The sequence below is a fragment of the Macaca thibetana genome, chromosome 14, assembly GCF_024542745.1.
Source record: "Macaca thibetana thibetana isolate TM-01 chromosome 14, ASM2454274v1, whole genome shotgun sequence".
Classification (NCBI taxonomy): Eukaryota; Metazoa; Chordata; class Mammalia; order Primates; family Cercopithecidae; genus Macaca; species Macaca thibetana.
In genome coordinates this window covers 67,822,273-67,844,824 of record NC_065591.1, presented here as the reverse complement: position 1 = coordinate 67,844,824, position 22,552 = coordinate 67,822,273, and the positions used below count along the sequence as shown (strand labels likewise).

Genomic DNA, 22,552 nt, shown 5'->3' with positions numbered 1-22,552 from the left:
CCACGTCTGCGTCTGTCCGGGTTTCCCCTCTGCCTCCGTGGCTCTCAGCCTTGTCCTCTTGAGCGTCATTGTCCCTCTCGCTGTGTCTGCCCGGTCTCTCCGGGGGTCTCCGGTTCTGCCGCCTCCTGTCCCTCCTTTCGGCTGCCCCGGCCGGAGGGGCGCGAAAGCGCGTTAGGGCCCCAGGCCCCGCAGGGGACACGCCTTCGGCCGCGCCTAATTCGAGCCAGGCGCGAGACGCGTCCCCGGGCCGGGCGGAGCGGGAGGGGACGCCCGCTGCGCTAGGCCTCCCCGGGCCCCGACCCCTCCTTTGTAATTTGAATAAAACGCCTCCCCCGCCCGCGCGCGGCCCTAACCCGCCGCCTCCGCTCTTCCCGGCTGCAGGCGGCATTCAGGACCAGCAGCGGCTGTGCAGGCGGAGGACTTCAGCGCGGCTCCTCCTGGGTGTGACCCCGGGCGCGCCCGCTGCGCGACGATGAGGGCGCGGCCGCAGGTCTGCGAGGCGCTGCTCTTCGCCCTGGCGCTCCAGACCGGCATATGCTATGGCATCAAGTGGCTGTGAGTAGGGACCCCGCATCCACGCGCACAGGCCGGGGACTGGGGCGGCGGAGGGCGTTATGGGGTCCCCTGGATGGTGCGAGCGTACCAAGACCCGGGAGCCCAAGCTGGCTTGGCGGTCGTGGGCAAATCATCCCTAAGCCTCCGTTTGTAAAATGTCCCTACCTCCCGGGGGCTTGCGAAGAGGGAGTGGGACGGGCGTGGACCGCGACGGAAGCGCCTGGTCCTGTGCAGCTGACGGTGGCGCAAGGGCCGCGGAGCTTCTGGCCACCTCAGCAGGGGCAGATGGAAAAAGACATTCTGTTCAGGGGGTGCAATCCAGAGCGGCGAGCCCAGGAGCGTTCCTTGTCAGTCAGTCTCCTTGACTTTAGCGGGAGTTCCGCTGAGACACTCCTGACCCCTCCACCTGGGTGACCTTGGGAAAGTGTCACTCTACCTCTTGGGGCCTCCTTGTCCTCCTCTGTCACAGGAGGGTGAGACTCTCCACCTCACCGAAATCAGATGAGAAGAGGCTCCTGAAAGGACCTCAGAAGCTGTCAGATGCCGCTGTGCACATGTGCAGGGCATTCCTTTAGATAGAAATTATTCAGGCAGGGGTAAGAGGGAGAGAGAGGCTTGGTGCCGAGCTGAAGGGAGTGCCTGCTCAGGGGGCTGGAAGTGGTGAAGAGAGGAGTAAATGCCAGCCCCTTCCTGGAGGAGCTGCCCTCTAAGCTAAGAGAGATAAGCCCAGGCTGTAAATAACTCCACAAGTGTCCAAGTGCTGGAGGAGAAACCAGAGGGGGGTTCTGGGGTCCTAGAGGAAGGAAGCCCACCTGGTGGGGACACAGATTTGAGACACCAGGAAGCTTTTCCGGGGCTGTGCCGCTAGTGACTGACGCCCTGCCGGGAGTTGGCTGGTTCGGGCAATGGAGAGGAGGACGCTGTGGGCAGAGGGCCTCACTCAGAGGGAAAGTCCAGGACAGGACAAGGGTCTGGAGTTTGGGGCTGGGGCAGGGAGCCTGCAGATAAGACAGCAGGGGGCAGATTGTGGGGGCTGGGGAGGGCGCTGCAGAGGATTTGTGAATTAGTTGGAAGACAGCGTGATAGTGGCTGCGCCACCAGCAAACAGTCTGGAGGTCACTGGCCTGCCCCTTCTCGGGCCAAGTTATTGATTAATTGATGATTCGAGGAGGGAACCCCCTCTTCCTGCCTTTCTTGTTTACAAGAAGAAGCCTGGTCTCAGCGGTCTCCCGGCCCTGGGCACTAGCTTTTCCCAGCTGTCCCTGAGGAGTTCTGTGAGAAATCAGCCACCTTCGTTTTGCTACGGGGTACCCAGCACTGTTCCAGCTGGCAGGGACCTCCGATCAGTGAGTCCAAGCTCTCTCATCCACCACCGCTATTTTACAGATAAGGATACTAAGGTCCAGGGAAGGAGAGGATTGGCTGAAGGAGCGTCAGAGGCCTTGCCCTGGGCTTGGGTGGCATTTGCTGCCTATGAGAGTCCTGTAGGGTCACTACGCTCATCCCTGCTCCACAGTGGCAACACTGAGGCCCTGCAAAGGGTGTGATGCACACAAGCCCCCATGCTGGCATGTGGTGGGATGGACGGCTGGCTAAACCTGATATCCATGTCCTCTGTCCCCACTGCAGTCAGGCTGCCACAGAAATGGGTGCGACTCATTGTGTGCCTTAAAGAAGCCCCCAGCCTCTTGGGGGAGATGGACATATAGAAATACAAAGTGGACTATGGTCTGTGTCCTAGCAGAGGGAGCATGGCAGCCCAGAGGAGGAGTGGTCAGTTCTACGTAAGAGAGGTGCCTGGGCCAAGATTGGAAGGACAGGGAGGATCTGGATGGTCAGAGATGGAATGCAAAGCAGGCATCCTAGGCGAGAGGCACAGCATGAGCAGAAGCCCTGGAGGCCGTACAGTGCGTGCGGGGAGACCTGGAGAAACCAGGCACCACAAGAGCCTACTCCTAAGTGCCCCAGACGCTGCTCCAAGAGCCTGGGTCATTTAATTTAGATCATACTGCACTCTTATGAGAAGGTGATAGTCTAGCAAGAGAGGATTAAAGAGAGGTGGGAAAAGGGGTAGAGTGTAAGAATAACAATTATCTATGTGTGCATTGTATATGTGTAGATATAGATACACATGTGTAGGCCACGTGCATATATGTATGCATATGTACATATATGTCTACACACACACAGCCTCACTGCGTGCTAGGCACCGTTCTAAGTGCTTTATGTATATTGTTCCATTTAAATATCCCAACCACCCTGTGAGGTGGGTGCTGCTATTACCCCCATTGCACAGAAGAGGAAACAGAGGCATGGGGGACTCTAGCAGGGTGTCACAGCTCAGAGGAGACAGGGTTTGAGTTAAGCTGCCTGGCTCTGTGGCCTGTTGGGCACAGTGAGCCCCAGCACAGCTGGGAGCAGAAAAGTGTTCAGTAAGGCTGGAAAGCCGGGGACTCGCCCAGGAGCCTCTGCTGGCCTGGGCTTTGGAGAGTGAGCTGGAGATGAAAGGGGCGCTTGACACAGGAACTGAAAGCCAACATGGCCCAGTGGCCTGGAATGCTCACCTGGTGGGTGCGTGAGACGCAGGCTGAGCTGGTGGGATGGAGGCTGGGGAGAGGGGATCAGAACCTGGCTGCCCATAGAGGCACCTGCCCAGAAATAACCTGGGGATCCTTCCCTACCTTACCTCCACCCAGGCCAGGCACCAGAAGACTCCCAGCCCCTCAAGTATTCGGGGTCCCAGGTCTAGGCTGCCCACCCCCTTCTTGGCTTCCCTGGGTAGCGGGAGGGTTTGAGGGGAGTCCCACTCTCCTGTGAACCATGGAAGCGATGGGGTGAGAGGAAAGGCCCAGGCTGGCTGGGAACATCCATACAGGCCGCCCCCTTCCCTGGGCAGTCCCACATCTGCCACTCCCACTGAGGTGGGGCCAGGAGGCTCTAGAGGGCCATGGTGCTGCAGAGTAGGGTGCCAGACTGGGACTGTGAGGCCCAGCCTGAGTTCTGCAGGTCAATCGCTTTAGCTTTTCTGAGACTCAGTTTCCTCAGCTCTAAGATAGAGGTAGAAGGAGCCCTACCTCGGGATGCGGGAGGCCTGGGGTCTAGCTTGTCTCTGCCTCTGATTGGCTGTGTACAGATCTGGGTAGGCCCTGCCCTTTCCAGGCCTCAGTTTCCCCACTTGCATAATGGGAGCTGGTGACGCTGTGGCAGCTCCCCTTTGGCTTCTTGGTTGAGAAGCGTCAGACCAAGGCCTGTTAGGGCTTTACCTTGCAAGATGGGCTGCACAGGTGGGTCAGCATGTGTGAGGCCAAGGGGACGGGCTTCCACCTCTGAGGTCTGGGCAGTCGGGTGTGAAGGGGACCCAGTGTCATTTCCAGGCAGGTCTGGATCTGCAGGCTCCAGGCCCTTCATCAGCCTCCATTTCTCTATCTCCACAGTGGGGACAACGGCTGGATGGATCCCTCTTCACTCTGGAGTCCTGGGACAAAGCCTAGGAGGGAATAGGAGGACTCTCAGGCTATGGGGCCCCAGGGGCTTCTTCTTCCTGGACAGGCAGCTGCAGCCCCAAGCTGGGGTGGCTGGTGAAGAAGGGGCACTTCCAAAGTTCCTAGACCTCCCCCTGGTTCCTGGACCTGGCGCCTAATTGAGGAGTTAGTTGAGGAATCATGGAGGGAGAGGTTCCCCATGGTTACCCCAGGGGAACAGACGGAAGCCTGGGGAGAGGCTGGGCTTGCCTGGGTGGCCTACAGCCCGAGTTCCTGCTCCATCCTCCCTGCCACGTGGGCACCAGGATGAGGTGGGCCCAGGAAAGCCCAAAGGGACATGGGCAAGGGAGGGACAAAAGTCTGTCTGGGAGAACAGGGTCTCCTCAACTCCATTGTTCTCCCACCTCAGGGTCAGCAGGCTCCACAGATGCAGAAGCACAGGTATTCCAGGGCAATACTGAGTCCCTAAGCCAGCCCGAAGCCCTCACCAGCCCCCTCCTCACCCCAGAAGCACAGATGTGGGCATCAGGGTCTCTCCCACCCCACCTGTTGACCTCATCCCATCTCTCTCCTGGTAGCTGCCAGGCTACATTTTGGGTGGCGCTGGTGGGGGCACCTTCTGAGGCCCTCTGAGCCCAGCTCTGCCGAAGCCTCGCCTGGAAATGAGCTGGCAATATCATTCCACACCGTGGGTGGCCGGGCTGCAGAACTGCAGAGAGGGACCTTGGGGCCCAGGTCACTTAAAGGAGCCTGAACCCAGCTCCCAGGTCTCTGGCCTAGAATTCTTCATGTGACCTGACCCCTGTGCCTAGAGGGAGAGGGATGCTGTGAAGTGCAGGTCCAGGAAGGAAGCCCTCCTTTGAGGGTGCCTTACCTGGGCCAGGTCCCCCAGAGCGGCCTGAGGGTAGAGTTGCTGGCACCACCAGGAAAGTACCTCAGTGAAGTCATTTGACAACTTGTGTTACCAATGTCAGAGCCTACATTGTTCTTGGGCATTGAGCAGTATGGATGGGGAAATTGAGGTGGAGCAAGGGGCAGTGACTTGCCCCAGGTCGCATAGGGAGAGAGCTGCTGAGCTAGAGCTTGAACCCAGGTCTCTGTCCCAGCCAGTCCCAGCAAGGCCCCCAACTCCTGAATGAGAGGAGGCCTCGCCACCCTGGTAGGGCGCTGAGCTTGGGCCTTGCCTGTGAACTCTGCGTTCCCTCCTGTCCTTTCTTCCACCCTCTCCCCCAGGCCCCCACCCCCAGATAAACTGAAATGTTTCCAATTAGGGGTCTGTTGGAGTGAAGCGAGCGAGATGTCCACAAGGAGAACTCCCCCGCCTCCCGTCCTAATCCTTGATTACCTCCCCAAGGGGGATTTATTTGGAAACGGTCATTACCACTAATTACCAGATGACCGCATGGCCCTCCTCGGGAGTGGAATCTGCTGCCTCCCGCCTGCGATCTCTGCCTGCAGCCCCGGTGGGCGGGTGGCCTCCCTGGCACGCATGGCAGCCTGCTCCTGTCCCAGCCTCAGCCTCCAAGGCGGGCCCCTGGGCCTTCACACTGCTCTGTGCCCACCAAGGCCTCTGGATCTGCTTCTCATTTACCCTCGGGCCACCTGGGGAGTCTGAGCTTCATCTGGAAGGTGCTCTGACAGCACCTTCTCCCTCAGCCTTCTCAGGAGGTTGGAGAAACTGAGACCCAAAGTGGCTCCAGGGCTCGCCCCAGGGTCCCAGCCAAGGAGACCCAGGCACCAGGAACACCAGTCTCCCTTCCCTGAGAGCTGCAGCACCCAGCACTCACAAGCTGTCTGCACTGAACTCTCCGGGAAGAGGCTCGGCCCCCATCATCCCACCCCGTGGCTTGAGCTGGAGCCCAGGGAAAGACATGGGAGGCCGCCTTCGCTGCCTGAACGCCCACCATGTGCCATGAGCCTGCTGCTAGGCCACACGCTGATGTGCTGTCGCCCACGTCATCCTTCTCATTTGAAAATGGAGGAAGCTGGCTCAGAAGGAGCGGGAGGAAACTTGGGCAAGGGCGAGCGGCAGAGCGGGCTCAGGACGGGCTGGGTGGGGACCACCCAGAGTAAAGCAGAGTGGGAACCCAGAGACTGCAGGGACTGACAGCCTCACTGAGAAGGATGACGGGGCCTACTGGGGGGTGCTGGACAAGCACAGCCCTTAAAGCAGAGCTGATCATCCCCTCCGGGCCGCCCTCTGAGGTGTGAAGTGGGAGGCTGTGTCAACCAGGAAGGGCCATGCCCATGTGGGGCTGTTACCCTGCGATGACACCTTACGCAGGGACAGGGTTTGCTGGGTGGAGGTGGAGGGGCTGCTGACAACCAGGAAACACACTGAAGTGATGACGTGTGCCTCTGTGTGGTCACAGCCCGCCAGGAATTACGGCAGGGTTCAGCAACAGGTTCCCCAAGAAGGTGAGGCCAGGGCAGGCCAGAGTAGTTCATTTAGGTCAAGAAACCGCATCTGAGGGCTGCTGTGTGGCCCACCCTGTGCCATATGCTGGCATCTAGACACACCAAACATTTCCCGGCTCAGTTTAGGGGGTGGCAGTGAGGGGAGACTGCCCTGGACACCACAGTTGATCTTACACAGGGCGAGTCGCACTGCCCTAACCACAGGCACCAGGCCCTGCTTTCTGGGTCTCTGGGAAGGTTTTTATTTTGGGGGGTTATAGGGTGGGTGGGCATGGCAGAGCATGAGAGGCAGGAGGAAGTGAAGGAACCTATTGAGTACTTATCATAGCACATATCATTCAGCCTTGGCAAGACCCTGAGAGGTCCCCACGTTGTAGCTGATGCCCAGAGAGAGGCAATAGTTTGCCCAAGTTTGCCCAGCACATAGAGGACAGAGCTTGAGTGAGAACCCAGGCCTTCTCACTCTGTCTGGTCCAGCACTTGCTAGGCAACAAGCGGGGGACTTAGCTTCATCCATGAATTTTTTGTTTTTTTTTTTGAGATGGAGTCTCGCTCTATAGCCAGGCTGGAGTGCAGTGTCACAATCTCGGCTCACTGCAATCTTTGCCTCCCAGGTTCAAGCGATTCTCCTGCCTCAGTCTCCCAAGTAGCTGGAACTACAGGCACACACCACCACACCCAGCTAATTTTTTTGTATTTTAGTAGAGACCGGGTTTCACCACATTGGCCAGGATGGTCTTGATCTCCTGACCTCATGGTTCACCCGCTTTGGCCTCCCAAAGTGCTGGGATTACACATCTATGAATGTTTAAAACACTTTGCCTACGTTCTGTTATTTAAGTCTCACCATAGCCTTTTTTTTTTTTTTTTTTTTTTTCCAGTAGACAGGATTTCACTGTGTCACCCAGACTGGAGTACAGCAGTATAATCATAGTTCACTGTAACCTCAAACCCCCAGGCTCAAGTGATCCCTTCAAGTAGTTGGGACTACAGGCATGCACCACAACACCCGGCTAACTTTTTTACTTTTTTACTTTTTGGTAGAGACGGGGGATCTCCCTATGTTGCCCAGGGTGGTCTTGAACTCCTGGCCTCAAAGGATTCTCCTACTTTGGCCTCCAGAGTAGCTGAGATCATAGACATGAGCAACAACCCCCAGCCTCATCGTAGCCTTTTGAAGTAGTAATTATTTCTCTTTTTATTTTATTTTATTTTTTTGAGACAGAGTCTCGTTCTGTCGCCCGGGCTGGAGTGCAGTGGTGCGATCTCAGCTCACTGCAACCTCTGCCTCCTGGGTTCAAGCAATTCTCCTGCCTCAACCTCCTGAGCAGCTGGGATTATAGGCATGCGCCACCATGCCTGGCTAATTTTTGTATTTTTTTAGTAGAGACAGAGTTTCACCATGTTCACCAGGCTGGTGTCAAACTCCTGACCTCAGATGATCTGCCCCCACCTTGGCCTCCCAAAGTGCTGGGATATTACAGGTGTAAGCCACCGTGCCTGGCCTTATCATTTCTTTATAACAGATGAGCAACATGGAGCCCAGAGAGGTTGGGTAACTTACCTAGGTCACACAGCTGGTGTCGAAAGCTTGTGCTCTTCCTGGGGCCAGGCCAGGAGCGAGAACAGCTGGGTCATTGATTTATAACTGTTGATAGCTTTATCCAGCCGTTAGACTAGGGGATCCTTGAGGAAAGGATCTATGTCATGTTCATTACCAAATGAGTCTGGGAAGAGTTGGTGCTTAGAAAATACTTCTTCCACAAGTAGATCAAGTTCATTTATTCATTCATGTCCAGAAGCAGGGGGAAAGGCATTCCTGGCATCAGGAAAAGCTTGGGCAAAGGCATAGTGGCAAGACAGTTCCTTTCAGAGAAGTCAAGAACCTGGTATAGCTGGATGTCAGGATGAGGATGGGTGGCTGGGGAGAGCTGGGAGGCCAGGCTTTGAGGGGCTCTGAATGTCAAGTGGCAGCCCTTGGCCTTGACTAGGCAGGTCCAGGGAGGCTGCCCCCAGGTAGGAAAAGACCACCAAGGTGGTAATTGTAGTAGCTTCCATCACTGACCACTGACCACAGAGCGTCAGCCCTGGGCAGAACGTGTGACACACATTGTCTGATTTAAGCCCTCAGTTAATACTGGGAGGTTGGTGGGAGAGGAGAGGTTAAGTGACTTGCTCAAGGTAGCAAGGGGAGTGACTAGCCTGGAGTCTACCCAAGCCTATGCAGTGCCCTTGGCAATGGGCTGCCTCCCTCAGAACTCAGCTCAGGGGTTCTAGGATCTCTACCTTGCCAGGTCTCAGCCCTGACCCTGGGCGAGAACCGCTGGGGCCACAGCAGGCGGGGCACTCAGCACTTCTGGCTGCACAATGGCCCCTCTTGGTTCCCTGTCCCTCCTGGGTCTCTGCTGGGTTGCTGAAGGCCAGCTGACTCTGGGTTCCAGACGGCCCCTGCTTGGGTGGGGGGACTGGGAGTGAGTCCATATGGAGTCTTTTAGGGTTGTGGGGTCCTTAAGTGCCGTCGATGCAGCCTGCCCCTCAGAGAAGGCCTAGGAGAACAGCAGATCCAGGAGGAACCTGGTCCTAGAGTCTTGGAACCGAGGTGCCCAGAGCTGGGATCTGGGAGGCTCTTGGGTCCTCTAACATCACCAGGGTTCATAGAGACCCACTAGGCTAACATTTCCCAAAGCATGGATGAGGTCAGCAGCCTCAAGCAAAGGGCTCTGTGCTCAATATACTCAATAGACTCCCTGAGTTAAACAAAACCAAGCCTGTTGCTTTGCTGCAGGACTTCTCAGGGCCTTTAAAATGTAAATACGCATCCTGACTCTCCAAGCAGGGACATAGTACATTGTGTTCCCCAAATGGATCCCTTTTGTCAGTGTGTCACTGGAGCCCATTCTGGGAAATACAGTTTATAAGTACAAACACAGAGGCCCGAAGAGGGGCAATGAACTATCAAACATCACACAACGAGTTAATGGCCAAGTCTGGATTAGGTACTAAAATTTTCAAGTTCCAGGTCATCACAAAACTGAGTGGCTCTTTAATCCTTTATTAGGAATTCCTTGCATGGATATGGGACTTTACAACATAATAAATGGGTTTAGTAATCACATGAAACAATGATGGAAAACTCCAACCTCATGTTGCGCATCTAGTAAGGCTTCAGTTAATAGTATATATAATTATTGTGATTATAAGAATCTAGCATTTCGCATGGTTTCTGGCACATAGCTGCTCAGTGTTGAATGAGTGTTGAATAAAGACTAATAATTCACAGCTGTGTGAGAACTAAATCAGGTGGTAGTGGTGAGCTTTGTGAACTATAGAGCTGTTTTGTTCGTATAATTATCATAAAGCTTAGGTAGGATGGGGGTTGTGATCCTGTGTTATGAATAGGGCCTGAGGCCCAGAGAGGGACAGTGATGCGCCCAAGGCACACGGGGTGGGAGGGGAATCCGCTGCTCTGCCAGCCGGCACTTTGGGAGCCTTTCTTGGAAGGAGCCAGGAAACCAGGAGGCAAAGTCCACTGAAGGAAAGGCTGGGGTCAGAAGGGCGGTTGGAGGCCATGTGGCCCCTGACAACCCTGTCTCTCCTTCCATCGGTCATGGCCTTTCCATGGTGTGCAGGGCACTGTCCAAGACACCAGCAGCCCTGGCACTGAACCAGACGCAACACTGCAAGCAGCTGGAGGGCCTGGTGTCTGCACAGGTGCAGCTGTGCCGCAGCAACCTGGAGCTCATGCACACGGTGGTGCACGCTGCCCGTGAGGTCATGAAGGCCTGTCGCCGGGCCTTCGCCGACATGCGCTGGAACTGCTCCTCCATCGAGCTCGCCCCCAACTATTTGCTTGACCTGGAGAGAGGTAGGAGCTGGCAAAGCTGCTAAATGCGTGTGGGTGCGGGTGAAGGAATTCAGGCATCGATCTGTGTGTTTAGATGGAGGGATGGGTTCATGGGCGGGTGGATAATGGATTCATGGATGAATGACGGGTGGATACAGGCATGGATGAATGGGGTATGGGTGGATGAATTAATCATAAGATGGGTGTGTAGGCATGAATTCACAAATAAGTAAACACAGATGAGTGGCAATATCAGTGCAGGGGAGCCTGAAGACCAGCACATGTACCTGTGTGCCCCCATGCATGAATGAAGGAATGAGCCAGGGCTGTGGCCTGCTGTACTTGAGGCCACATATCAGGGAGGCTCCTGGGAGGGGAGTCTAGAAACAAGAATGCTATAGAGCCCACCCTCAGGGCAGACAGGTGTGCCACAGGTAACACTGAACTGGGCTGCTGAAACTGTTGCACCATGCACAAAGCAGTGTAAAGACAGAACATCTCAAAGACTTCCTGCAGGTGGTGGCTTCTGGTGGGGGGTGTCTGGGGGACCCATGTACAATAGGGAGGCTTTTGACAGACAGAAGTGCCCCAGTAGGTGCAATCTCTCTCCTGCACTGTAATAACTTTTCTTGTGGGTCCTAAACAGTAGCAGCTAATATTTGACAAATTCCTTTCTTCCTGAATTATTTGAACTCCAGAGCCAGCCTGTGAGGTAGGTGTTATCACCCATATTCTACAGTTAAGGAAACTGAGGCTGGAGAAGGGAAAGTGGCTTGCTAGTTAGGAGACAGAGCCAGGGCTCGGACCAATGGCCAGGACCCCGCAGCTGAGGCTCCTGAGTGCCCTGTTTGTTTCCCAGGGCTGCTGTCCAATGGGCCACAACTAGCTGCTTGCAAACAGCAGATGTGTATTGTCTCGAAGTTCTGGAGGCTGGAAGTCCAAAATCGAGGTGTCAGCAGAGCCGTGCTCCCCCTGAAGGTGCCAAGGAGGATCCTTCCTGGCCCGTCCCTAGCTCCTGGTGGCAGTTGGCCATCCTTGGCATTCTTTGCCTCTGTCATCACAGGGCAAGCTCCCTCTTTGTGTGTCTGTGTATCCGAAATTCCCTTTTTACAGCCACTGGCCTAGGGCCCACCCTGATCTGATATGACCTTGTCTAAGCCCCATTACATCTGCAAAGACCCCACTTCATCATAAGATTATGCTCACAGGTCCAGGGGTCAGGACTTGAACACATCCTTCAGGGGGACACGGGTCCACACACAGCAGGCCCTTTGTGCATTCGTCTGGTGCATCAGGAGCTCAGAGCCTGGGCTTCACTACTGTAAAGCATCCCCTAACGCCAGTGCAGGGCAAGTGGGTGAAAGCCCAGAGCTGTGAGTGTGAGTAGGAGGACGTGGGCAAGGGCATGCCTGTGGGTGTGGGTCGAGTGTGGCTGTCAGCTGGTATATTCGGAAGGAATTGGGGAAGCAGGGGTGACAGCTCAATGGCCCTAGTGCCGACCCCTGCTGGCGCCACCTTGGTTACATGAGGGTGTGGGCGAAGGAGGAGGACCTCTGACCTGGGCAGCTGACCTTTCCCTCCCACCCCCAGGGACCCGGGAGTCGGCCTTCGTGTATGCGCTGTCGGCCGCCGCCATCAGCCACGCCATCGCCCGGGCCTGCACCTCCGGCGACCTGCCGGGCTGCTCCTGCGGCCCCGTCCCAGGTGAGCCACCCGGGCCCGGGAACCGCTGGGGAGGATGTGCGGACAACCTCAGCTACGGGCTCCTCATGGGGGCCAAGTTTTCCGATGCTCCTATGAAGGTGAAAAAAACAGGATCCCAAGCCAATAAACTGATGCGTCTACACAACAGTGAAGTGGGGAGACAGGTAACCACCCACCCCACCCAGCCCCAGATAGTTGTGCTTGTACCATTGGCCGGAAAAGGGCCACCCAGCGTGCCCCGATGGTGGGGGGTGCGGGGGGACGGGCCCTGACTGGCCCACACCTGACGTGCCTCACACCGTCCTCATCCTCAGCCCTTCCCTTGCCAGCTGCTTGGGGTTTGTCTCGCTTTCCTCCTCCAGGGGGTCCACCGGGGTTTGGGTTGTCCAAGCAGAAGGAGCACTGAACTAGGAGTCAGGCGCTCTGAGTTCTGGCCTTGGCTCTGGCACTAAACTCACTTAGGGACATTGGGAAAGTCAGTGCCTCTCTAGCCTCAGCTGTTCCCATCTATAAAATGGTGGAGGTGACCTCGTGCTGAGTCCCCATCTGTCATGTTCCTCAGGCTGTCCCTCCCTCCAGGGTGTGGAGAGGGCTGTGGTCAACAGAAGCCTATCCTAAGGGCTCATCTGCTTGGATGTAACGGGGACTCCCACTCATACCCACCGCAGCCGCTAGAACAGTTTCCTCCAGCATTCATTACTATCAGGTTTTCATTCATTCCTCACCTCACTGCCCAAAGGACTGGGGTGAGTGGACCCGTAAGTGAATGAACTTTCTACCAATCTGTGTTGCAGACACTGTGCTTGTTGCTCCATACATTTCTGTTCTGTGGTCACAGAACAACTCGGGCAGGCCTTGTTGTCCCCTTTTCACAGATGGAGAAAGGACCGTGAATGGCAGGGATGGCCACTTGGCCAGAGCTGCATGTGCAGATGGCATCTCATTAGCTCCTCCCTGCACCCCTTAGCCCCATTTTACAGAGGCACTAAGTGAGGCTGAAAGCACTTCAGTGGCTCAGACCTACAGCACGATAGAGCCCAGGACTGTGGGACTCCCAAGTTCAGGGATTTCCGTGGCCTCATCTGCTCTCAAGGGTCTGACTTGTGTGAGGATTCTAGGATGTCCAGGCCATCCTTGGACAGTTAGGGAAACTGAGGCCAAATCATACTGTGGATCTATAGCAAAGCCTGGCCAGGAACTCAGGACTCCTGCCTCCTGGCCCTGCTTACCTGTCCCCGACCCCTGCTCATGAAACCCAGTGCGAGCCCTTCACCAGAGGCCTGCACGCCCACCACCATGGCCACGCCCACCATCATGGCCAGGCCAGCTGGACGCCACATGCTGCCAGGGGCACAGCCCTCCCCTCCCCACCATGCAGTCCAAAGAGGATCTTCAGCCTCAGGGCAAATCAGGACCGTCCCTGAGGCCATCTGCAAAAGGGGCCAGTATCCCCGAAAGCTGCAGGGCTGCTGAGGATTAAATGAGATCACAAACACATGTTTAGTACCTCGGGAAGTTCCAGGCCCCTTCCCCCAGCTTATGCTGAGCAGCAGAACCTAGTTCACCTTCCCTCGATGGCTCACCAGTGCCTCGGTGCCCTGCAGTCCTGCTGACTTCATCCCTGTGACCTCCATAGACTTTTCTCAGCAAATTCCAGATTGGGTACCCAAAAGTACTCCCTGGGTCCTCACTTCCTGGCACTGGAGAGGAGAGGAGCCCTGGGACCTTGGCCAGCTTCCCCACTAACTCACTTGTCTTGGGCAAGTCCTGCCCACTCTGTGCCTCAGTTTCTCCATCTCTCTGATGCAGGGGATGGACCCAGGTTCCCATGACTCTTGCAGGTCTCTGAACAGGAGAGGCAGGAGGGCAGGCCTGGGCAGGGGAATCCAAGTCTTGTGTTGAAAGAAGGGTTTAAAAGGCAGAACTGGAAGGCCTGTAGAAGGCATCTAACTTCTGCCCCTCAGGTATGAATGGAGAAACTGAGGCCCAGGGAAGCTGGTGGGCCCGAGTCCTTTTTGAAGCCAGGGCAAGAGGCTCCCCAAGCCTCTGAGCCCAAGGGGTCTCCGCCATAGTTATTACTTAAATGGATTTTTCAAAACCAGCATTGATTTAACTTTTATGGTTCACAAAACCCTTTTGTGTGTGCCATCTCATTTCATCCTTACAGCTCTCTGCAGGGCAGGAATTATGTGCTCGCTTTGCACGAAAGAAGACAGAGGCCCTGAGTGGTGACGTGGCTTGCTGAGGGTGGCCTGGCAGGAGCACTGGCAGTGGGGGGAAAGCCGGCCAGGTGGCAGGGAGGTGCCCCCTGCACTCACCACTGCCTTTTCTCCCCTTCCTACGCTCCTCCCTTCCTTCCTTCTCTTCTTTTCTTCCTTTTTTCCAGCAAGCATTTAGTGAATGAAAAAGCATGGAACAATTAAAAGCCACCACTTTTGGAATCACCCTCAGATCTGGGTTCAAATCCCAGCTCCTTGATTTTCTGACTGCACCCTTGGGCATGAGACTTAGCCTCTCTGAGCTATTGTTTCTTCTTTTTAAAATGGGGGAAGTAAGGATACCTCCCTTGAAGGGCTGTTGTGGTGATCAATCTCCATTATGCGTTAGAGCGCTTGGTGTACAGTAGGTGCTTAATAATGACATCCCTATCCCTGCAAATGCCTTTCTTCCTGCCCCTCAGCTGTCCCCCAAGGTTGCAGGAAGGCCCACACCACCTCCAAGCTTTAAAGCAAAAAGCTCTATCACTTGAGGCTCCAGCAGGCAGTGACTCCCTGAGCACCCAGCCATGGGTGGGTGGGGCTGGGGTCCTGGGGCAGGCCAGGGAGGGGACTCTGGCCACCCAGCCGACGCCTTCCCCTGTCTGCAGGCTCTGCGCGCCTCTCTGGAAATGAAGTGTAAGTGCCATGGGGTGTCTGGCTCCTGCTCCATCCGCACCTGCTGGAAGGGGCTGCAGGAGCTACGGGATGTGGCTGCTGACCTCAAGACCCGATACCTGTCGGCCACCAAGGTAGTGCACCGACCCATGGGCACCCGCAAGCACCTGGTGCCCAAAGACCTGGATATCCGGCCTGTGAAGGACTCAGAACTCGTCTATCTGCAGAGCTCACCTGACTTCTGCATGAAGAATGAGAAGGTGGGCTCCCACGGAACACAAGACAGGTGAGGCCTGCCGCCACCTTGGTGGGAAAGGGTCACCTGTGTTGCACATACTGTTCCCCAACTCAGGGCCATGCACACAGCAGGGACTCAGGTGGCATTTGGGGAATGGAGTCCCTGCTCAGTTGAGGGAGTTGGCCCCAGAACTGCTAAGTGGAGATGCCAGGGTCCTAGGGTCCCCTGCAGAGCTGCTGGGAGCACCTGTTCTGCACTGTGCCTGGCAGGGGCCCAGGGAATGGGGGCTGATGGGAGGCTCCTGCTCTACCTTCCCCAGCTGGGGAGACAGATGCAAAGAGACAATGACGCTACTGGGAGACGGGACAGGAACGAGGCTGCCCAACATAAGATAGGTGCTCAGAAAATGTTTGGCAGATGAACAGATGAAGGGTAAAGGCCATACAGCCTGCTCGTTGCACAGCAAAGGGACTGAGGTGCCAGGGGAGATGGGGACAGCCTACAATGAGTGAGGGAGAGCGATGTCTGCCTGCATTCCATGCAGCGACACTGCCCCTGTGTCCTCGCCTCTGTGAGCCCTCTCCCCGGCCCCCTGCTCCTCCCATCTCCTCCTGGGGACCCTGAGCCTGGAACCCTACCACAGCCCCAGTCACAACTGCTGCAGTCGGCTCAGGACAGGAGAGTGAGGGAGCCAGGGGTGACTGCAGACCTACTGTGTGCTGGGTGGGGTTGGTGAGGACTGCACAAGCAGCATTTCCTGAAGACGGTGCTGGCGAAAGCTGGTCCCGATCTACGAGAGAAAGAGCTCTGTCATCACATGCTTTTGGGAAATTCTCTGGCAATTCACAAGGCACTAGAACATATGAAAGGCTCTGAGGAATCTGCAGTAAAGATCTGTTTAAGCCAGTGTTTCCCAGAGGTGTTTGGCCACGGAACGCTTTTATTAAGGAGCCCCTAATAGCATTCCACAAAACTCGTGTTCTCGGGGTTAAAAGAATATTGCACCAGAGAGTGGGTGTCTGGGAACGTGTCTGGCACATAGTTGGTGCACAGCCAGCGTTGACTTCCTCCGCAGCCCACGTTCCTGTCTCCAGGAGAGGGAGGGGTGGGCTGGGGGGCTGCATCCCCACAGGCCAGGGCAGCAGGCTCTGTGAGGAGGCCCAGGCTCCCATCTGGAGGCCAGATTGAGGGGGTCGACAGAGGGAAGATGGAACCAGGTCAGGCCACGGAGACAGGAAGAAGCCAGAGGCTGGGCTGAGGTAGATGGGGATGGGGGAGTTAGAGGAGGATTCTAGAACATGGAGGGCTGCAGGAGGCCCACAGAGGACCCGAGAGTGAAGAAAGGGTCTTCCTGGATCCATGTGCAGCTCTGTGTGTGTCAGGGAGGGCACAGCAGGGGGACTTGAGCACATCCTTCACTGATCTGAGGCTCAGGCTTGTCTTCCGCACGGTGGGGAGGGCACACAGGGTTGTCGCGTGATCTCCAAGCACACGTACCTAGCATCTCCCTCTCCCCTCCCGCCCTGGGCAGTCTCCCCTCCCACTGTGCCCTCTCTCCCAGTCGCCCCTCCCTCCTGATGAGGAGGCCCCGCCCACAGCACCACCCATCCTCCTGCTTCCTTCGCAGCCCCCACAGGTCTCCTGCCTTGCGGCTCCGGTCCTTCCCCAGGGAGGGCCCTTGCAGGCATCTGTGTTAGTTGGCTTTTGCTGCGGTAACAAACAGCCCCAATTTCTCAGTAATTCACAACCACAGACATTTCTCGTGCCCATTACATGAGACTGCAGGTCAGCTGTATCTCTGCCTGGCTCTGGTAGGTGCTGGTGGGGGATCCCCAAGGGCTCAGGTCATGACAGGAAAGCTTGGTGTGAGGGGAGCCCAGAGGGTCCCTGATCCAGCCTGGACATCAAGGAAGGCTTCCTAGAGGAGGGGAAATGTGAGATTGATGATTAGGTTGGGGGTTGGATGTAAGTGAGCTTGGTGAACTGTGCAAGGTGTGTGCATGTGGGGTATCTCTAGAGGCTGGCTCCCTCGCTGCGGAAGATACCTTGCAGCCTCCTCAAATCTAACCTGGGGAAACCGAGGCCTAATCTGCAGTCAATATTCCAAACCCTAGCCCTCTTGTTATATTTCTTCCAGAGGCTCGCACCTCTGAAACCCACACATCCCCCACCACCCACAGTATGAGCCACCCTGTGCCCTGGGAGCCAGGCATCCCAATGGCCCTTCCCTGGGCCTGTGGCCCCACTGGCCCCAATCCTGGTCCCAGGCACCTGGGCCTTGTCTGAATCTGACATTGGAAGCCAAGTTTTCAGACAATGCATGTCAGGGATCCAGAAATTTAAAAAAGAACCCTGTCTCCTTCCTACCACTCAGGGTAGAGTGCTCAGCCAGAGCCTTCAGGAGAAGGCTGAGGGGGAACTCATGGATGCTGAGTGACCAAACAAAGCCCAAAAAGGTTCAGTGACTTGCCTTAAGTCACACAGCCACTAAGTGGCAGAGCTGGGGCTTGAACCCAGGTCTGTCCAGCTGTGGGGCATGTATTCTTCCGGGAACTGCTGGCAGCCCCCACTTACTTGTCACTGGCTGGCTCTCCCCAGATGCTCCCCTCCTTCTGCCCATGGCCCCTTCCAGCTCAGGCCTGGCCTCTCCCCCAGTACTGATCAGCCTCCTCCGGGCCTCCAGCTCTCCCCTTCCATCTGCTCTCACTGTTCTGAGGGCAGGCCTGGTCTTCTGCCTTTGCCCAGGCTATTCCCTCTACCCCAGCACTTCTTCCCTCCTCTGCACGGTGGAGTGCTGCTCCTCCTTCATGAATGGCCTAGATGGCCTCTCCTCTTCCAGGAAGCCCTCCTGGACTCTCAAGACCTGGTACTCACCCCGGGCAAGGCCCCTCTCCCTTCTGTGTCTGTTTCCCCATCAGTAAATATGAGGATTGCATTCGGTCGTCTCTAGGACTTTCCCACATTGGACATTCTGGGATTCCTCAGTCCACATGTGGGGACCATTTGTCCCTGTCAGTGCCCCAGCCCCCTGCTGCTCTGTCCGCAGCTACATCTCATGAAAACACTCCCTGTCTAGCCTCAGCCTGGCTAGAGGAGCCACCAGTCTGAACAGATGATTTGTCACTAGACAGAAGAACTGAGAGCAGTGGAAGCATGTTTGCATTTTATGGGGACCTTCAATGCCTTCGCATCCCACATTTGGGAAGAAATGCAGCCCCTGCCGGCTTCCACGCCCCGCCCTTTAGGGTAGGGAGAGCAAGCCAGGGCCTTAGTTTTAGTCCCCGAGTTTAAGCCTCTGCCCTTTGCTGAGCCTGTTTTCATCTGCATAATGGACATAATAATACCACTGACCCAAGGGCCCTGAGCATCTCCACTAAGATAAGACACTGGAGGGAGTGCCTGACCCACAGGAAGCACATGGCCAACAGACCCCTCTTCCTCCACAAGCAGCATGTCCAATGCCCACTGGGGCTTCTAGTATTTCAGCATTTATGCTAGGATTCTAAAAATCAAATGGTCTTTACATCTCTCATAATATTTAATTAAACATTAAATATGGCCGGGTGTGGTGGCACATGCCTGTAATCCTAGCTACTTGGGAAGCTAAGGCAGGAGAATCGCTTGAACCCAGGAGACAGAGGTTGCAGTGAGCTGAGATTGCACCACTGCACTCCAGCCTGGGCGACAGAGCGAGACTCTGTCTCAAAAAAAAAAAAAAAAAAATTACACATAAACACATAAAGGTAGGATTATTAGATTGGTGGGAGGGTCTTTCCAGTATTTAGAAGTAGAAGAAATAGAAAAAAGATACCTCCAAGAAAACAAAACAAGGCTGGGCACGGCAGCTCATGCCTGTAATCCTAGCAGTTTGGATGGCTGAGGTGGGAGGATTGCTTGAGCTTAGGAGTTCAACACCAGCCTGAGCAATATAGTAGGATTCCATCGCTACAAAAATAAAAATTAAAAAATTAGCCAGGCATGGTGGTGTGTGCCTGTAGTCGCAGCTACTCAGGAGGCCGAGGTGGGAAGAGCACTTGAGCCGGGGGCCTGGGTTGGCGGGGAGGTGGGGGTCAAGGCTGAGGGGAGCCATGATCACAACCACTGCACTCCAGCCTGGGCAACAGAGTGAGACCCCATCTCAGAAAAAATAAAAGAAAATAGCTCCATCATTTTGGTAACCCCTTATTAGAAATATAGGGAAAAGTTAGAAGTACCTTCAGGTAAGAGGATTGTTTAAAAGTCCCCAGAGATCAAGACAGCTTCTAAGAAGGGCTGAGTCGGTGGCCATGGGAGACGCTGCCAGCTGCCTGGCTGGGAGTCATAGGAGATGCTGCCGGCTGCCTGGCTGGGAGTCATGGGGTGTTGGTGGGTCGGTGACCAAGGCATGCACTGACCTCCTTCCTGCCCCCACAACAGGCAGTGCAACAAAACATCCAATGGAAGTGACAGCTGCGATCTTATGTGCTGCGGGCGTGGCTACAACCCCTACACAGACCGCGTGGTGGAGCGGTGCCACTGTAAGTACCACTGGTGCTGCTACGTCACCTGCCGCAGGTGTGAGCGTACCGTGGAGCGCTATGTCTGCAAGTGAGGCCCTGCCCTCCGCCCCATGCAGGAGCGAGGACTCTGCTCAAGGACCCTCAGCACCTGGGGCCAGGGGTCTGGAGACACTCCACGGATTCTGCTTGTGAATTCCAGATGCCAGGCATGGGAGGCGGCTTGTGCTTTGCCTTCACTTGGAAGCCACCAGGAACAGAAGGTCTGGCCACCCTGGAAGGAGGGCCGGGACATCAAAGGAAACCGACAAGATTAAAAATAACTTGGCAGCCTGAGGTCCTGGAGTGCCCATGGGCTGGTCTAAGGAGCGGGGCTTGGGATTGGTGAGACTGATACAGACGTGACCTTTCAGGGCCACAGAGACCAGCCTCCGGGAACGGGTCTGCCCGCCTTCTTCAGAATGTTCTGCGGGACCCCCTGGCCCACCCTGGGGTCAGAGCCTGCTGGGCCAACCACATGGAACCACTAGCTTGGGTTGTAAATGTTTTCCTTTGTTTTTTTGATTTTTCTTCCTTTGGGATGTGGAAGCTACAGAAATATTTATAAAACATAGCTTTTTCTTTGGGGTAGCACTTCTCGATTCCTCTTTATATATTATATATATATAAATATATATGTGTATATATATATATAATGATCTCTATTTTAAAACAAGCTTTCTAAGCAGCTGTACGAAATAAATGCTGAGTGAGCCCCAGCCCGCCCCTGCAGTTCCCGGCCTCCTTGAGTGAACTCAGCAGACCCTGGGGCTGGCAGAGGGAGCTCTCCAGTTTCCAGGCAAGGCGGCTTCCGATTGATGTCCCTTCTCCCCCCGCGCTCCCCCACACCGGGCCCTGGCCCTGATCTCCCTGTAAGATCTCTTGGTCAAGGGCGAGGACAGACGTCGTGAAACATAAACCCAGCTGGCAGCATATTTTTTCCTCAGGGACACACATGCATACGCGGCTCAAAGCCTGGCCGTGTTGTCAGGCCTGCCTGCTAAGCTGGCTTCAAGGGAAAACCGTCCCTGGGCAGCTGGGATGCAGACTTCGGGGAGGCAGCCCTGGTGGGTTTTCTGCATGACCCTGGGGAGGGCTCTCTGCCAGCCTCAGTTTCCCCATTTGTAAAATGGGAGCGGTGGGGAGGAAGGCTGAAGGTTAAGAAAGGCCTCGTGCCTGGAGGCTGGCGGCAGTGGACGTGTTGAGAAGTGGCTGGATTCTGGTTCTGTTTTGAAGGGGAAGCCAACAGGATTTGTTCTCTTTTTGCATGTGGGGTGTGAGGGGAAGGAGGCCCAAGAATGACTGCCGGGGTTTTGGCTGGAACACTTGGAAGGCTGAAGGGGCTGGATGCCGACATGGGGGTGGGGAGAGGCCTGGGGTTCAGATTTGGGCCCGTGGGGATTGTGACACTGTTTATGCTCCTAGTGGAAATACTGAGTGGACGGGAAGATATTTGGGACTGGAGTTCTGGGAAGTGGCCAGGGCTGGAGATCCACATTTGGGTGTCATCACTAAAGGAGTGTGTGGGATAGAAGAGTGAAGAGGACCAAGGCCTGGGCCTGGGACACTCCTGCCCTGGAGGTTGGGGAGATGAAGCTCAGAAGAGACACGGAGACAGAAGGAACAGCCAGGGAAGCAGGAGGGAGGTCGGTGGTCCTGGCTGTTGCCGGGGAACAGGATCATCGCAGGCATATCACAGTCCCTCTGAGCTTCCGCGTCACCTCCCGCATGTAGGAAGCACCAGTAACCAAGAGTTGAGTAAGTGGGGTATCCCCAGTGCCTGGCCAGAGCAGGTGGCCCCAAAACAGAAGTAGTGGTTCATCACTTGGATCTTGCTGTGGCTGGGGAGTAACCACACAAGACAAAGGGTGTAAGAGGATGTTAAAATCTGGATCTCTGCATGCACCGGAGAGTCGGGCTCAGACCAGTGCTCTTCCCTCCCCGAGCCGGCTGAGGACTGAGACACCACCTGGAGGGGCTGGGGCAGAGTGGGGCCTTGCGCAGGATTTAGATAAGTGAAGCCACATCCTTGGGGGTGGGATGGCATGGATAACCCCTCAGGGGCTGGACCTATCCTGAGTGGGAAGAAGGGGGGTTTTTGTGGCCATCTTCAAGGCCCAGCCTGAAAGCTTGCAGTGGGGGCAGCCAGAGCCACAGAGTCACCAGCTGCAAGGAACCTCAAGATAAGTCTTCTGGTGTGTTTTGCAGAGGAGGAAATTCAGAGATGGGAAGGGCCTTCCTGTGGTCACAGAGCTGATAAGGGGCTGGGAGCTGGGGGAGGTGGAGCCTCCCCGGGTGGGGCCCCTGCCAGCCCCTGTGTCGAAAACCCCCAGCCTCCCTGGAAGGAGCCCCTGGAATGTGTGCTCTCCAGACCCAGGGCTTCCCTGCTTCTCAGCGACCGCCTAGCCCACAAAACCAATTCCCGGTCCCTAGCCTGGAACACAAGGCCTGTTCCCCAGGCACAGGCAATTCTTCCAACAGCATTTCCTGCAAATCCCAGCTGCTCAGCCCGCCTGACCTCTGGGCATCTGCTGCTCTCCCTGACCAAAAGTGCTGTTTTCCTTGCTGGAATCGCACACAACCCTCACAGCCCTCTCCACAAAACCTTCCCCAGTGCCTTGGGTGGAAGGGATCTGCCCCTCTTCAGGCTCCCCACAACCCTCTGAACATTCAAAGCAGCCATCACCCTCCTTCTCAAGCTGCCAGTCAATGCCCTCTTCTGCAAAAGCCAGGTAAATGGCTCCCTCCTCCAGGAAGCCCTCCCCAGCTACCTTCAGCCTGGGTCAGGGGCCTCTGCTGGGTTCCCACAGCCTCTGTGCTCCCTCCAATGTTCGCGGAACCAAGGTGTTGAAGAGGGCTGTGTTGTGTCATATCATCTGTCTCCCCCACCTGTCTGGGGCCTT

General features: G+C 55.8%; 1 protein-coding gene across 2 annotated transcripts; it reads left to right on the top strand.

Annotated features, from left to right (window-relative positions):
• Nucleotides 1–355: 355 nt before the first annotated feature.
• WNT11 (Wnt family member 11) lies at nt 356–20,381 on the top strand. 2 transcript variants are annotated; one of them, XM_050756293.1, is made up of 6 exons: nt 356–555; nt 10,085–10,320; nt 11,890–12,167; nt 14,870–15,162; nt 19,531–19,631; nt 19,813–20,381. In XM_050756293.1, the coding sequence occupies exons 1-6, from the start codon at nt 473–475 to the stop codon at nt 19,944–19,946; spliced, it is 1,125 nt and encodes a 374-aa protein (XP_050612250.1). In that variant the 5' UTR covers nt 356–472; the 3' UTR covers nt 19,947–20,381. The 2 variants fall into 2 exon arrangements, with proteins under 2 accessions (XP_050612250.1, XP_050612251.1); XM_050756294.1 differs by having other exon boundaries at nt 387–555; nt 19,531–20,381.
• The last annotated feature ends 2,171 nt before the right edge of the window (nt 20,382–22,552 follow it).